This window comes from Colletes latitarsis, chromosome 4, assembly GCF_051014445.1.
Source record: "Colletes latitarsis isolate SP2378_abdomen chromosome 4, iyColLati1, whole genome shotgun sequence".
Lineage (NCBI taxonomy): Eukaryota > Metazoa > Arthropoda > Insecta > Hymenoptera > Colletidae > Colletes > Colletes latitarsis.
Genome location: NC_135137.1, coordinates 41212491 through 41228372, shown reverse-complemented (window position 1 = coordinate 41228372; position 15882 = coordinate 41212491). Strand labels below are relative to the sequence as shown.

The 15882-nt window shown below is 45.0% G+C and overlaps 2 protein-coding genes across 2 annotated transcripts in view; one reads left to right on the top strand and one right to left on the bottom strand.

Moving 5' to 3' along the window:
- Positions 1 to 3368: 3368 nt before the first annotated feature.
- LOC143340924 (uncharacterized) lies at positions 3369 to 6437 on the top strand. The gene is made up of 5 exons (XM_076763338.1): positions 3369 to 3816; positions 3983 to 4305; positions 5636 to 5754; positions 5878 to 6058; positions 6255 to 6437. The coding sequence occupies exons 1-5, from the start codon at positions 3369 to 3371 to the stop codon at positions 6435 to 6437; spliced, it is 1254 nt and encodes a 417-aa protein (XP_076619453.1).
- A 56-nt stretch (positions 6438 to 6493) lies between these two features.
- LOC143340928 (CD151 antigen) overlaps positions 6494 to 15882 on the bottom strand; it is a 75954-nt gene continuing 66565 nt past the window's right edge. Inside the window, exons 5-7 of the mRNA XM_076763363.1 lie at positions 11754 to 11927; positions 10564 to 10725; positions 6494 to 9883 (exon numbers count right to left, since the gene is read on the bottom strand). Of these exons, the coding sequence (XP_076619478.1) occupies positions 9737 to 9883; positions 10564 to 10725; positions 11754 to 11927 (483 nt within the window). The 3' untranslated portion in view covers positions 6494 to 9736. The remainder of the gene's footprint in view (positions 9884 to 10563; positions 10726 to 11753; positions 11928 to 15882) is intronic.

Genomic DNA, 15882 nt, shown 5'->3' with positions numbered 1-15882 from the left:
TCCTTTCATATTCGATGGCGTCGCCTCGACTTGCCTTTAATGGTTCCCTACGTTTCTTGAGATTATTTCTAGCAATCGACGTTGAAGTTTGCAGGCCTTTGGTAATACATTTTATTGAATCAAGTAAGATTGCAATGCTTTTCAAGCTAAAATACTTTACCTTCTATTCATTAATTTCGAAAGATTCTGGGGTAGCTATATTCTTGGTTCCACATACTGGTACCATGCTAAATTTTTACAAAGATACTTCGAGTTCCATATGTTATTCCACCGAGCTATGAAAACGAACGAAACTCATTTTTATGGCGAGCCAGAAGAATTCTATGTGTAGTGGTAAGTACTGCCTCGTTTACCCAATGCATACAATATAATAAATACTAACAAGTTACAGAATTTGTTCTCCCTTTAAACATAGGAATTATAAGCTAATAGAAACTTACTGATCAGGAATGATCAATTGATTTGCCTAAGAAGCATACAAGGACCAGTCGCAGCCATACTTATTCAGGACTTAAACCAGCCGCCATTTGCAAATCATGGAGGTCAGAGTGCAATGCATCTAGCGGCAGAATACAGAAACCATTTCTCCATAAGATTACACCTCCTGCTGCTATGGACGATAACTGCAACTCTGCAGATCGCTACTGACCACTGCAGGTATTTCTGATAATGTAGAACGATTAATACTTACCACTGCATGCCTCTACAAGTCTCTGCTTGCCTTTGCAGGTTTCTGCTTGCCAGTGCATGCCTTTGCTGACCTCTGCTGAACACTGCTGACCACCCCTGATGCTTCTGACATCGTATAATAATTACTACATGCTAATGTTCGCCCCTGCTGATCTCTGCTTGACACTGCATGCCTCTGCTCGTCTCTGCTGACCGCTGCTGACCACCTCTGATGCTTCTGACAACTTACTACTTGCTACTATTCGCCCCTGGTGATCTCTGCTTGCCACTGCTGGCCTCTGCTGACCACCGCTTATATTTCTGACAACGTACGACGATTGCTACGACTCCTGCCTTCCTCTGCTGACCTCTCTGCCAACATCCCCTGACCTAAGCTGGCCTCCGCTGACCGCTGCTGACCACTGCTGATCACCATTTATATTTCTGGCAACGTACAACGATTACTACTGGCTACTGCCACCCTCTGCTGACCTCTGCCAACATCTCCCAACCTAAGCTGGCCTCTGCCAACATCTCCCGACGTCAGCTGACCATCGCTGACCACTGCTGACCGTTGCTGACAACTTGCGACATGATGTAATATAATATAATATGTTTATATGTATTAAAACTTTGTATAATGTAAATCTATGACAATAAATGATATAATTTCAAAGTATTCAATGTGTTCTCATCATTTTTTACCGTCCTTTTCCTCTCCAAATCATTCTCTTACCTATAAGATGCGTCCCACCTTCTTCGGGAGTTCACCAGCATTTTAGAAATGTTCCGGGCGCTTTAAAAATCCGAATGGCCTTGACCCACTTTCGAAATTGGGTCAAGGCCATTCGAATCTTAGAAAAATTCCGGCCGCTTCGAAAATCTGGATGGCCTTGACCCAATTTCGAAAGTGGGTCAAGGCCATTCGAATCTTAGAAAATTTTTCGGCCGCTTTGAAAATCCGAATGGCCTTGACCCAATTTCGAAAGTGGGTCAAGGCCATTCGAATCTTAGAAAATTTTTCGGCCGCTTCGAAAATCCGAATGGCCTTGACCTAATTTCGAAAGTGGGTCAAGGCCATTCGAATCTTAGAAAATTTTTCGGCCGCTTCGAAAATCCGAATGGCCTTGACCTAATTTCGAAAGTGGGTCAAGGCCATCCAAACTTTAGAAAATTTTCGGCCGCTTCGAGAATCCGGATGGCCTTGACCTAATTTCGAAAGTGGGTCAAGGCCATTCGAATTTTAGAAAATTTTCGGCTGCTTCGAGAATCCGGATGGCCTTGACCTAATTTCGAAAGTGGGTCAAGGCCATTTGAAATTTCAGAAATCTTCCGGCCGACTTGGAAATCCGGATGGCCTTGACCCAATTTCGAAAGTGGGTCAAGGCCATTCGAATTTTAGAAAATTTCCGGCCGCTTCGAGAATCCGAATGGCCTTGACCCAATTTCGAAAGTGGGTCAAGGTCACCGGCATTTCAGAAAATGCTCCAGGCACTTTGGAATTCCAGTTTTAAGTAAAGAAACGGTTTCTTATAACTAAGGGAATAATGGGGAGAGGAAAAGAAAGGTAAAAGTGATGAGAACACATAGAATTCTTTGAAATTATATCATTTATTGTCAGAGATTTACATTATACAAAGTTTTAATACATGTACATCATGTTAGAAGTTGTTAACAAAGGTCAGCGTGGTCAGCAGGGGCCAGCAGAGGTCAGCAGAGGGATGCAGAGGCATGCAGAGGCCAGCAGTGGCGAGCAGTGACGAGCAGAGACCAGCAGGGGTAAGCAGTTGCAAGTTATAGTCGTTGTACGTTGTCAGAAGTATCAGGAGTGGTCAGCAGCGGTCAGCAGAGGTCAGCGGAGGCAGGCAGAAGTCAGTAGTAATCGTTATACGTTGTCAAAAATATAAGCGGTGGTCAGCAGGGGCCAGCAGAGGCTGGGAGGGGCTAACAGTAGCCAGTCATAATCGTTATACGTTGTCAGAAGTAACAGGAGTGGTCAGTAGCGGTCAGCAGAGTCCAGCAGAGGCAGGCAGAAGTCAGTAGTAATCGTGATACGTTGTCAGAAATATAAGCGGTGGTCAGCAGAGGCTGGGAGAGGCTGGTAGTAGCCAGTAATAATGGTTATACGTTGCCAGATATATCAGAAGTGATTCCTGAAATAATATACATATGTACGCTCATACATAGGAATAATAAAAAAAAATTTCTTTTCTTTCAATAACTAAAATATGATCGGGGGGTACTTTGCTTATGTGAGCCTACATAAATCGAAAAGTAAAAATGTTGGGGCAGTCGAGTTGAAGAGCGAGAAGGCTAATGTTAGCCTTTACAAAATTGCTATGACAGCTTGCAATACCCAGCACAATTTTAGTCTACCATCTGCATATCTGTTACATAATTAATACACCCTGTCTTCCTAAATATCTCCAATCTGCTAACCCAGGAATGTACGTAATCGATTCACGATCCCATACTCGAACAATCGTTCCAACGTGTACCCTAAGCGATCGATTCTTTCGAAGCATATGCCTTTGGGACAACAAAGCGTTACTATGGCTACCTCCTGCTACGTGCGAAGCCAGCGCCACGAGTTTTCCAGTTCTTCTAGCGTTTTCACGGAGGCAAACGTCAAATATGAGTTGGTTCAGTCGCGGTATCGGTAGGATCGAACGTTTCCACGCGATCGGAGAAACGATCGAATGAGTCGACCGAGCGAAAGAGCTTCTCGACGATGGAGCACCGTGAACGCTTCTCGGAGAAGCGACTCCAACAGCACGGAGGACTCTTCGTCGGCCACCGAGAGCAACGAGTACTCGTCGTACGCGAAAAACATCAGCCCGCCATCGAGGAGCAGGTGGACAAACTCCGAGATCAACAGGTCTCGTAATCGAGAAGATCGAGAGAGCCAGGGCACCGACGAAGAGTCCTCCGACGAGAAAGACGCGGAAAGATCGCGAGGACGCAAAGATGGTACCCGAAAGAAGCGTCAGGACCACGAAAGGATCGCTCCAAGACCGAAAGGAAGACACGATCGACGCGGGAAACGCAGATCCAGGCACTCCGAGGAGTCCGAGGTCGAGAAACGAAAGGAAATGAGCGCCGAAAGCGACCCGGATCATTCTAAAAGGAAAAGTCGGGAATTCAGAGGTAGGAGACCTTGTAGAAAATTCAAATAAGGCTAGGTGTCAAAATTTGGACGCACCGTAATTGTTTCGTGATTCTAAGAGCTCTATTGATGCAACAAGAAACGAATCAAGCGTGTAGAGAATTCAGTGTACTTCCGAATAGGAAATTTAGTAACTTTGTTCGATAGGGGATGACGAATTGCCGATCACGGAGATTCTAAAGAGGAGCCAAGAGAATGCTCGCACAAAGTACGAGCACCAACCGCCCTTTCCGGAGTTGACTACGGACAAAATTTACGTGCAATACAGGGATGGTTTCAGCGCGATGAAGATTAGCCGATCGAGGGGCACTCGAAGGGGAGCGAAACCGGAAACGGAAGGTCGTAATGACGTCGAGAATCGAGATTCCCCGCCCATAAGAGTGGCCATCGCGGTCCAACAATTTTCAAAGAGCATCGGTCTCGTATTTCAAGGCCTTTTGGGTGGTATGGCTCTCATGCACTTCATAATGGTATGTTTCCATCCTATAAAAGAACCCTTCCATTGCTTTAACACTAAACCTACCGACGCTTCATCTAATTTTCATCGGATAGAAGATAAAAACCTTCAAAATTTTATTTCAAATCGATACCGTAGTTGGTTCCAGAGAAAACCATTATTTACGATAAAATGCTGGCTGGTTATTACGCGAACGTTCAGAATACAAATTTACATTCATTTTCAATTAAATAAACTATTTATAATTCAGTTTTATCGTGTACCAGTACTTTGGGTGTATAGAGTTAAAGTAAATGTTAAAATAAACATAGAAGATAACACAAATAATAATAGTTTATTTGGTCATCGGATAGAGGATGAAATGCCCTTTAAAATGAGCGTTTGTACGACCCGATAGCGTAATTAGTTCCGGAGATATGAGGATTTTAATTTCAAGTCGATGCGGTGGCTAGTTTCGGAGATACGACGGACCGCAGCGTTTGTTTACGTTCATTGACGCGAGCTGAATGACCGCGCGCGCGTAAATAGTAGCGCGTAGTAAATTCTTGGAAATACTACGCGAAACTGGGTCACGACAGTCACGTCCGTAGGGTAGGTCAACACGACGCACGAGCGAGCGAGAGGGCCGGCGCGCTAGACGAAGACAGCGATAGTCGAATTAAGAAAAATTACCTTTTACATAAATTACGATATCTCCGGAACGGAAAGTCGGATCGTCAAAAACCAAAAACCATTTTAAAGGGGAGGCCTTGCCGCCGCTAACAATGCCTCAATAATTAATAAAACACTAGTAGTTTCGGAACTGCACGCGTCCAAACTTTTGGTATTTTTAATACGCGTTAATGCACGTTTCTGAGGCGGCCGGAGCGTGGATAGCGGAATTTAAAAAATACCTCTTTACATAAATTACGATATCTCCGGAACGGAAAGTCGGATCGTCAAAAACCAAAAAGCATTTTAAAGGGGAGGCCTCGCCGCCGCTAACAATGCCTCAATAATTAATAAAACACTAGTAGTTTCGGAACTGCACGCGTCCAAACTTTTGGTATTTTTAATACGCGTTAATGCACGTTTCTGAGGCGGCGAGAGCGTGGATAGCGGAATTTAAAAAATACCTTTTTATATAAATTACGATATCTCGAAAACGGGAAATCGGATCGTCAAAAACCAAAAAGCATTTTAAAGGGGAGGCCTTGCCGCCGCTAACAGTGGCTTAATAATGGATAAAACAATAGTAGTTTCGGAACTGCACGCGTCCAAAGTTTTAATGGAAACTTTGTTATATATTTCATCATTTTACTGGTCGTGGTAGGTTTAGCGTTAAAAATGGTTCTGTGTTTCAGCTGCACATACTTTTCGACGATTCTATGGAGTTCGTGATAGATCACTCTACGATTTGCGAGATCTACGCGAACATGTTTTCTTTCCTCATAGCCATGTGCATCGTGTCAACCCTCGACAAGTACGTTTGTACTTAATAACGAAACTTGATGTGTTCTAATCAGCGCGAAAGATACAACGCGCTAGTTTGTTCCAGTTTCGAGCTCTGAATACCAAAGTTTTACATTTTGCTTACCTTTGACAGATTCGATTTGGCTCGATTCGACGTCTATCACCTGCGGGAGATCTACTGCGAATACAACAGAGCGGTGCTCGCGGTTCCGTTGTACCTGATCGTTTTCTGCCTTCATCAGATCTCCTCGAGGACCGACAATCGACTGGCGTCGGTGCATTATTACGGCGTCAACGACAGCCTGTGGGAAAATGTGAGCGCAAACGAACAGCCTCGCTTGAAAACAAAACCTTTCCCGTCGACGCAAACAGTATCTTCCGCGATACATAAATTCAGTATTTCGAAATTCCTTCGGCTTAGAGATACTCCTAGTAAAAAATCGTTACTACCAACGATGTTATCGTAAAAAGAATGGATATATTAACCTGCTGGCGTACGTTTTAATTCAGGCGACTAGCATGCAGAGTATCGTGGACGATTTAATCAGCTGGCAGAGGATATCCATGTCGAAGGACATACTTGCAGTGTTTGCCTGGCTGTTCGTATCCCTGGGAACCAAAGACGACGCGTTTCTGGTCCACCTGCGGTCCATGGAGAAGTACGCCAACGACGCGGAAGCGTCCCAACGATAAACGACGCGACACGTCCAACGAGAACGTTGTTCGTTTTACTTTAAACGAGGAACTGGTTCGCGTACGGTTTTACTTTTTATTCGTAACAGAATAGGGTCTGATATGTACAATATTTATAAAGTTCTCCTAAACTCTAACAGATAATACACGTACATGTAATACCAATGAAGACAATAACATTAAGAATAAAATATAACATACGGCGGCGATCGTACAATAGTAAAATATGGTCTTAGACTTCGTCTCGAGCGCGGCGCCAAAATTGTGTCTACGATCGCGTAGGGGAATCGCTGGTACAAACCATAAACGCTATCTTAAACATTATTAAAATTCTCGTGCTAAGAAGAGTCGAAGGCTATTCCTATGCGCTTTGGAACCGTGATTTCGCGTTCCATCGACGTGACATTGGATATAAAAGCAAACGCGTGAAAAGTGCTTGAAAGAGAATGGATATCGTAAAAGAGAACAGGGTGCTTTCGCGTAAAGACGGGGCAAAACGATTCCCAGACGCGAACGTGGACGCAACGGGGCCCTCTAGCATTCGTTGCACGACAAACGTGGCGCACGTTTATAAATAATTGTGCGAAGGCTCTCGTATTAACCTGCGAAGCAACAGATAAATATATATTTATATATGTATAAATACTGTACGTACATTTACAACGCTTACGCATTTCCTTGTACCCTCCTCGAATATACATCGACGATAATTTAAAATATCTCTGGACTTTAAATAACGTATTATTTTTCGTCAAGGCACTTTTTACAGTTCGTCTCTGAGGCCGGCGACCGATTTTAATCGATCTCTCGATCGCTGGACCGTCGATACGCGTTCCGGATGTAAACGATCCGCAAGATTAGCTCCGATCTCGTAGAATAAATTAAGGGGGGCAAGAACTGGGGGGTGGGGAAACAGAAAGCATCGCGAAACCAGCGAACCCGAGAACGCGTACGACGTTCGCGAGCGAAGAACGATCGTCGTTCGTAGTTGCTCGACCGATCAGATCTCTCATTTCTCTCTCTCTCTTTCTCTTTCGTGTATTTTTTTTCTCCCGTGAAAAAATCAGGACGATTTAGTGGTCCGTTTTATCGACAAATGGGGACTACTCGTCCCCGAGGAACGTCGGTGCGATTCGATCGCGACTTGCTCGGACGCGAGTCGCGATTTTATTCACTAAGGACTCCTCCCTTCGAGACGTTTAACCGTATCTAGGTTGAAAGAGCCCCAGGAGGTGGAATTTCCTATCAACGTCGAAAGCTTCCACGTTGATGCGACGGGGACACGTGTACTCGTTCCCCGGATAAACGTTTTTCAATGAACTCGGTTACTTAAGACGTGCACGGTCTGACAATCGTCTTGGTCGAGATGGGGGAACTTCTTATCTGGATACAAATTTCGAATCGCGAATAAAAGATTTGAATTAAATACCTTCACGATAGAACGAATAAAAATTCAAACGACCGTGATAGACCGTCTTTGATTCGAATAAAAGTCTATGGTCCCAGACTAGGAGAGTTCTGGTCGGACGTCCATCGGTGTATATTTGCCAGAGTTTATAAAAGATTTATAAACAACGCGAGCAGTATAAATTTGTAAATTACTTGTAAATTCGTTTAAAATTGACGATTGCTTGTTTATAAAAAATTTATAAACACTTTACGCACTCCTCGAAACTATACTTGCCGAAGTAAGGGTCGATATCCGAGAACTTAATTCCTCGAATTTTATTCCGCAGCGTTGGGATATTTGTCAAATATTCGAATAGTAAATTATTCGAGTAGTTTCAGCCCTACTCCGGAGACAAACTCGCCGCGATCGGTCTTCTCGATACGTGCAGAGAATGAAACGTCTCCCGAATAGTAATTCTTGTTCAAGTGCCAATAAAATGCAGAATAAAATCTGCTTGGTTGCTACTCAATCAGGAGAACTGTCGAATGTTTCCTCGTCGATCAATAGATGGTCCATTGACACGGTAAAATCTCATTTTAACGAAACGTGATATAATTTCTTCCTCGATAGACACGATAAAGTTCTCGCGTTAAAAGTTAGAAATTCAGCTAATAGTACCTCCGTAAATTAACAATTTTCCTTCGAGTTAAATAACAGAGCAGTCTCGAGTATTTCTGATAAAATTCGGCCACCATTGTCATATAACTTTGGGATGTTCCAGATCGAAATCCACCCGTTAAATCAAGGTTTTACCATACACTTGGACTACTTCCCTTTTCCTTCACGTTAACCCACTGAAATATTGCGATACTTTCCTACCTACATCAAGTAGAAAAGAACTTATAAATAAGGGAATATTCTGGTGACACCAAAGACGATAAATTACCATCCGAGATACAACTAGCAAACAAGACGCGTTACACCCGGACTGGAGTCGTGAACGCTGACGGGAAATCCCACCTTAATAGTTCAACCTTGCTCCTCGTAGCTAAGACTTTAGAAACGTTTGTGCGGATTCGGTGACGGCAGTGTACAAAGAGAACGTAACTCGTCGCTAACGAGCGAACAACCTCTTCCCGTGTATAATAATTTCAACGTCGGATCCTGGATAAACAAGATGTCGCGAGCCTTTGAAGCTTCGAACGGGCCATCGTCGGTCCGAAACGGTCGTCGAAACGTTTTCCCGTGAAGTCGTGGATGCAGTTACGGGGAGGACAACGGGGTGTCCCCCCGGTCGAAATTCGTGCAAAAGAGTCACTGGACTCGAAAGAGCCTTCCCTTTCGGTCGGAATTAGCCTCTTGCTTTTTCGTCGTCGACCAAGGACGATACCTTGGCCTCTCTGTTCTCGCGTAGACCGATCGGCCAACCGAGGGAAACGCCGGGACAGGGTTCGTTGCTCGTTTCCCATCGATTCCCGGGACTCGGGGTGATCTACGGGCTAGTCTGTCTCTCTTTTTCTGTCCCGTGCTTTTCGCGAATACGGGGAGTCAGCGAAGGAGGAGGAGGAGGATGGAGCTCTTTGATGATTTCCGTCGTTGCGGTGGCTGGAACGTACGCACGATCTCCTTTTCCGCCCGCTTTTTCCCCTCCGAATCGCTTTGTGCGCCGTTTCAGAGAGGAACGCGAGGGGGGAACGAATCTTGCAGTCTGGCTCTTTGTGGAGCGGAGGAAGAGTCAGGAAGGTAGGACATCCTGAATGGCGAACAACGACAGAAAACGGTTCTCCTTTGGACGCGGTCGTTCCTCCTCGTCCTTACGCTCCGACGATCAAACGGCTCCTGCGTCGTTCTGCATGTACCTGCACCACGAGCGGCCGTTGTTGTTGCTCTCGCGGACTTGAAGCAATCCTCAGTCGTCGAAATCGTGCCTGAGCTTTATGTAGAGGCACGAGCCGAGAACGATCCCGAACAGCTCCAGCACGGACAGACCCAGGCCCACCGCCCCCAGGATTATCAAATGGTCCTTCGTCGTCTCCAGGAACTTGTAGATGCAACCCTTAACAGACAACAATATGCGTTCATCCGCTGGATAGCTAATATTCTCGTCCACTGAGACGATATCGTGTTCGCGAGAAGCTGGTTAGCGAAAGGAACGTCAGTCTGATTGATTCTCCACTCTTGTTTAGAGTCCTGCTAGCCAACTTCTCGCGCATAAACAGTATATCTAGGGGGTTTCTAGGTGCTGAACACTCTTGATTTATGAAACAATCATTGAGTCTCGGTCTGTGACAGTCAAGAGAAAGAATTATACCGAAATTTCCATGCTGGGAACGTAATGCTGGTGACTGTCACAGAATCAAATGGGATCAATCGGTGCACGCGAGTCGAGAGATTAATAGAATCCGTATCTCGAGTACGCCATTAGTAGGTCTCGTATCTGCGTGTAGTATTTTTACGCGACGGGATCAAGAGGATTTCGATAACGAGGTTCTTTCTCTCGAGCCTGATTCTTCGAATTTATGGCCCCATCGAGCCCGCGTAAGCGCGTCGTTCTTCGCGGTACTCAAAGAATTAAATTGGAGCAAATAAACGTGCGTTTCAGAGTCCCCGGTAGCGGAAAATCCAATAAACGCTCCTCGGGAAGAATGAAATCGAATGAATCGAACGACGTATCGATCGTACCAGAGACAAAGAAGCCTCGATAAAAAGCTAGACTACTCCGGAGTCGTTAAATACCGTGTAATGGATGTTCGATGGATGGTCCCTCCTTCCGCAAAGAAGCGTCGGGGTTTTGCAGCAGCTATTGGGAACAAGGCTCCCTTCGATAAGGACATCCTCGTCCTTGTGCCACTCGCTCACCAGCCAGTCCTCGAATCTCAGGGCTCCGCAGCATTTGAACTGAGAATTTAACAACGATCCACCCTCGATCAAAGAACGTAAACGAGCATTAAATCGCTTCTGACTATTATAAGATTGTTACTCCGGCGATCTGTAAATTGTTCCGCCATCGAGAATGGAAAATAACATTCGGAGGCGTCCCGAGAGGAAACGTATCGGTGAAAGAAACCGCTATAACGCTAATCGATTTACAGAGAGACGAGTCGGGACCATTTTGCAACGCGATAACGATGATTTCCCGTGGTAAAGTACTCGTAGCAGTGACATCGTCGCTAGCAGGCATAAAGAAAAATGGTTAGGCGATATCGCGGCCCGCAGCTATTTCGCGCGAAGCGGAATTTAACGACGTCCCCCCTCCCCTTCACCGCCGTCGAAAGATACCAAGAAAAATAAAAAATCCCGGAAAAAAGTGGCCAGATAAGCTTGCACCGCGAACAGATGCTCCTATTAACCCTTTCGATACGACGAACTTGATCTCACATACGCTACTATAACACTGGATGGTCAAGACTCTTGTACAAGTCATATTGGACTAATGTATAGCGCGATTCTTCCACTAATAGACTCGAACGTCCACTTCGTCAAAGACAGAACCTAACATTTGATAGTTTGAAGCATCATATAGATCACTTTCTTATGCAAATCATATTGGACTAATGTATAAGGCGATTCTCCCGCCAGTAGACTCGAACCATTTGAGTTTATTCTGTCCCTGTCTTGCAAATAGAGTCTCTGAAGCAACCAGCGATGTCCAGAGCATTGCTTTCGAGTCTACGTGCCGGAGAATCGCCCTATACAAAAGGTCCAAGGATGAACACGGTTAGTATCGAAGGGAAGAGAAGCATTCTGTAAGATCGATCGAGTCTGCAGGAGTTAGTCTTGGAAGGAGTACATCGGGAAGTCCCGGCGAGTTGTAAACAACGAAATAGAAGTGGAACTCGGTCTTCTTTATGGCTAACTGCGCTCTTGGATTATTCCCGCGCGGGCAATCCTTCTTCTGGTCGCTCCTGTTGCTTAGTCGTACTCACCTCTATCTGCATCTGGTCGATCGCGGCAGTTTCCCTGCTCCTCACGGAGTAGTTCTCGAGGAAGGTACGATTGAGACTCATCTTCAATTCAGGTCCGACTTGCTCCTCGTAGAGTCGCGCCAGAGCGCCGACTCCAGCTTCCAGGATGAACACCAGCATCACGACGAACACGTACTGCGGGGAGAAAATGAATACAGAATCGGAGGAAATCGAGGAAAACGAATCTCGATGAGACGTCTAAGACGCGCCGGTTCGTCTTTCGAGAAAATGTACGACGTTACTGAAGACTGTGTATATTTTTCTGCTAATGTATTCCGCGTGGAGCACGATGGCATTAAACTTGCTTAGCAAACATCGCAGGGACCATTTTCTACCGGATTCCCAATCACATTATGCAATGGAGGGTTAACTGCCTCGAATCGATCATCTCCCAGCGACTATAAGTTAGAGAGAATCATCGACTGGCACTCGTTAACCCTGTCGACTCGAAAAGCCATTATTGAACTTGTTTCCCGTACTTTCACCTTGCAAGATTAATCGAACCATTCTCCGGAGATAATCAAGCCATTGGAATCGTACAACGAGATGGAGGAAATATGAATATTTATATTCGTGTATTTGAACGACGGAGTACGATACAAATAAAACGTAAGGGAAGAAACAATGGTTCTTTTGGAAATTAATATTATTTAGATAGGTCTCTAGCGAGTAATAATTTATTTATCGGCCCCACCGATACACCTCTGTCGTTCAAACTATGGAGAATTTAATCCTTTAACGTCAGCATTCGATCTCTATTACCGATACTTTCAATTCGGAGGGAATCAAAGTATAAACGAGGAGACGGAAACACGGAGGGCGACATTTTATCGAGAGCCACGATATTGGATTTAAATTGAAACGTAAAATCAATAAGATTATTTAAGTGGCGAGTAAAGGACCGAACATTAAGACCATTCATCGAGCGACGCTATAGAAAAAAATTATCATTCGAGAATCGAATCTCTCTAAAAAAAACTCTTTAACGAAGTACGCAACGGAACAACCACATTTCATATTCGTAGTTTGGGACTCTCAAACTATGCTGTTAAAGGGTTAGGGTCTCGGTTAGATCGGAGTTAATTAACATTGATAAACTTCCACGCAGGAAGACGCGAGCTCGCAAACTTCTGGAAACGAACGATTAATCCAGGGATCGCGATCTCCATGGAGAACACGATGGCTAACGACTCCCTCGCCCCAAAATCGGAAGATCGCGGCTAATGCTCGATCGAGGATAAATCGCCGTGCAACGGGAGCCTGTTACTTTTCTCCGATTCGCGGAATCGGCTCGCGAATCGCCGTTGTTCTCGGACGTTCGATCGCCGATCGCATTCTCGATTATTCCCCGTTCCACGAGCCTCGCAAATAACTGTTCGCTGTTGGCTGGGAACGTAAATAAAATTGTGAAACGGTAATTTATAAAAATTAGGAGTGAAACGATCGATAGTGAGAGTACATTGGTTATATTGGATTCGAGTTCAGTGAAAATGTAAATGAAATTGTCAGGCGAAACGTATTATGCTTCGCGCCATTCGCGATGTTGGTGAATTGAAAGCGCATTTGGGTGTTCGATGACAGGGAAAACCGTCTCGTCTAGAATCCGGGGACAAAGTGCAACGAAATATGTAATCGGAAACTGCTTGGAGGACCGGTCTGCAGAACGTTAAAGCCGCAAAACGCCGTGCAAGGCGTTTTAGAATTTTCATGAATATAAATCCGGAACGCGTCGGCAACCTTTCCCGCATGAATATTCAAACCTCGAAGCTGGCCGCGACCGATCGTTTGAACGAAAACTTCCCGGCGAAAAAGGGGGCCCGATTCCGGGAGAGGAACGTCGTTGAAGTTCGTAATTCGCGACGCGTTTGAGGGAACGTTTCAAAGGTTTCAAATAAAATAGCCAGGTAACAAATATATTTGAACGCACTCTGCCTGTCAACGTTGTTTGTTGAATCGTAAACAAATTCGAGGGGGAAATATGCTCGAACGTAATCGATATTTTATTCGTCGCTTTCGGTAATAATTCGCGGGCCCGCGGAAAAACAATCGTACGAAAAACTCGATTCGCGGGGAAATAACGGTAGCGTGTACACACGCGCCAATTTAAGCCGATGTGTAACGTTACACTGGCCGCAGAGTCCGGCCAGAAACGGGAATTGACAGTTTAGAATTGGTCGAAACCGCTGACAGCGAATGGACGGTCGATCATGAACACTGACTGCGGTCGCCGCAATCACAGCCGATATACGTGGACAATGCAAATAAATCGATTACTCCGAGCCTCCCGCGATCACAGTCGAGATTGACGTTCCGTACGTACATCGAAGACCGAATAACGATCAACTGGAACAGCATTTTCCCGGGTGTTTGTTTATTTAACCGTTTAACCGATCGCGTTTTCCGCGCGGAGTGTCTTCGAAAGAAATCGTCGATCATAGCGGGCGACAGTAACGATCGGTTGCTCCGATGTATTTAACAGGAATAAATAATCGACGTTATTGGAATAGAAAATTTACGGTTTAAAGGGATTCATCCGAGGGCCTATGTTTAGTTTAGCGAGTTACGTGCGCGGAAAGTTTCGAAACTTTCGAAAACACCCTGTGCACGCGGGGTGAAAAGCGGCGAATACGCAAGTATGGAAAGCGCGCGGAAAGTTTATAAGTTCGCGACCAAGTTTACTTATGGCACGGTTAAAAATGTAAATACACCGCGACGAGGAACTTTCCATAGAGGGAAAATGATTCAAAGGTCTCCGCTGATTGGAAAATCTTCTCTGCAAAGTATGGCCTCCGTATAGGCGCCATTAATGGCCATGAAACACCTCGAACACTGCTTTTTGGAATCAAATTTTTTGAGATCAGCGACACGCTTCGAATGACATATCTCTTCGCGAAGTATACGTTTCCTTGAGATATGCAAGTTTGCAAAGTTAAAAGACGCTAATGCGGATAGTGCTCGAATAAAAAATTCAGGAAGAAGTGCTTTTCCTGGCGTTCCAGAGTGGAAGATTTGATAATCAGACAAGATAGAAGATGCGATTATAACGTCGTTACTTGGCGTCTCATCGTTCGCTGCGAAGAAAAACCGGAGGAAACAGACTGTCTGCCGTCTGGGAAAAACGAGGTTGGGTCGAGAAAAATCGAGGATCGATTGTTGACCGATTTCTTGCCGACCACTCGTCAAAATTCCGAGACGTTCTTGCTTCGCCAAGTATAACTCTTAACGGACGTTAGGAATTTTTCATCGTGTGTTTCTTTAACGTGTCCACCTTATTTTTCTCCGACTATGGAGTTACGAAAAGAACGAACCTAATACTAGTACGAAGCACTGTTTAACAGGAACGAGGGAAACGCAGGTATTAATTTCCGACGATATACGTATTTTTATTATTATTTCCCCGAGTTTCTTTCGATCGTACAAGTTGGCGAAGCAGGACGATTCTCGGTCGAGCTTCCGGTTCGCTTTTACTTTCTCCGCGTATGGTCGCAGGGGCCGTCGCTTTCCTTAAAAATCCACGGCGTGTTCATTATCCGGATTTACCTACCCGCCACCGCGAGCAAAAATTTTAATTGACCGCCGTATATGGGCTCGGCTAATGAGACGATTCGCTCGTGCTATCGTGCGCAGGTGGTGAAAGGGAGCAAAAGACCTATGAGAAAGGACAGGCAAAAGGTTGCCCGAAAGAAGCAACCTACCTTTTACGTCCAAGATCGCCGATAGTTTCGCGATTGCAACCGGCCAATCGATGGCGGAATCGTCGATTAAATTTTCCACCGTTTCGAACTTCTTCTAACTACGTTTCCCAACTTTCTTCGCCTAATTAGATTTTTACTGGGTCGGTTGCTGGCCAGTTCCTTAAAATTACAGAAATTTTCGACGACCAGAACAAAACGAAAATCGAACGTGACCGAAACACCGAGAATTTTGAGAACAAGATAAATTTAATTCTACCATTGAATAGAATTTCGTTTTCGATCCAAGGATGAACAACGATTGACAAATCACGATATAATAAGAGAAAGTGACCGCGATTGTCGGATGATTGGCAACTGCAGCCAAAGGTTAAACTCGATCGGGACGATCCGCGGGA

Bases quoted from the DNA above. Each gene is read 5' to 3' on its own strand.
- LOC143340924 (XM_076763338.1), top strand. From the start codon at position 3,369: ATGAGTCGACCGAGCGAAAGAGCTTCTCGACGATGGAGCACCGTGAAC. The intron at 4,306-5,635 runs GTATGTTTCCAT...TCTGTGTTTCAG, and splicing joins CTCTCATGCACTTCATAATG to CTGCACATACTTTTCGACGA. The intron at 6,059-6,254 runs GTGAGCGCAAAC...GTTTTAATTCAG, and splicing joins ACGACAGCCTGTGGGAAAAT to GCGACTAGCATGCAGAGTAT.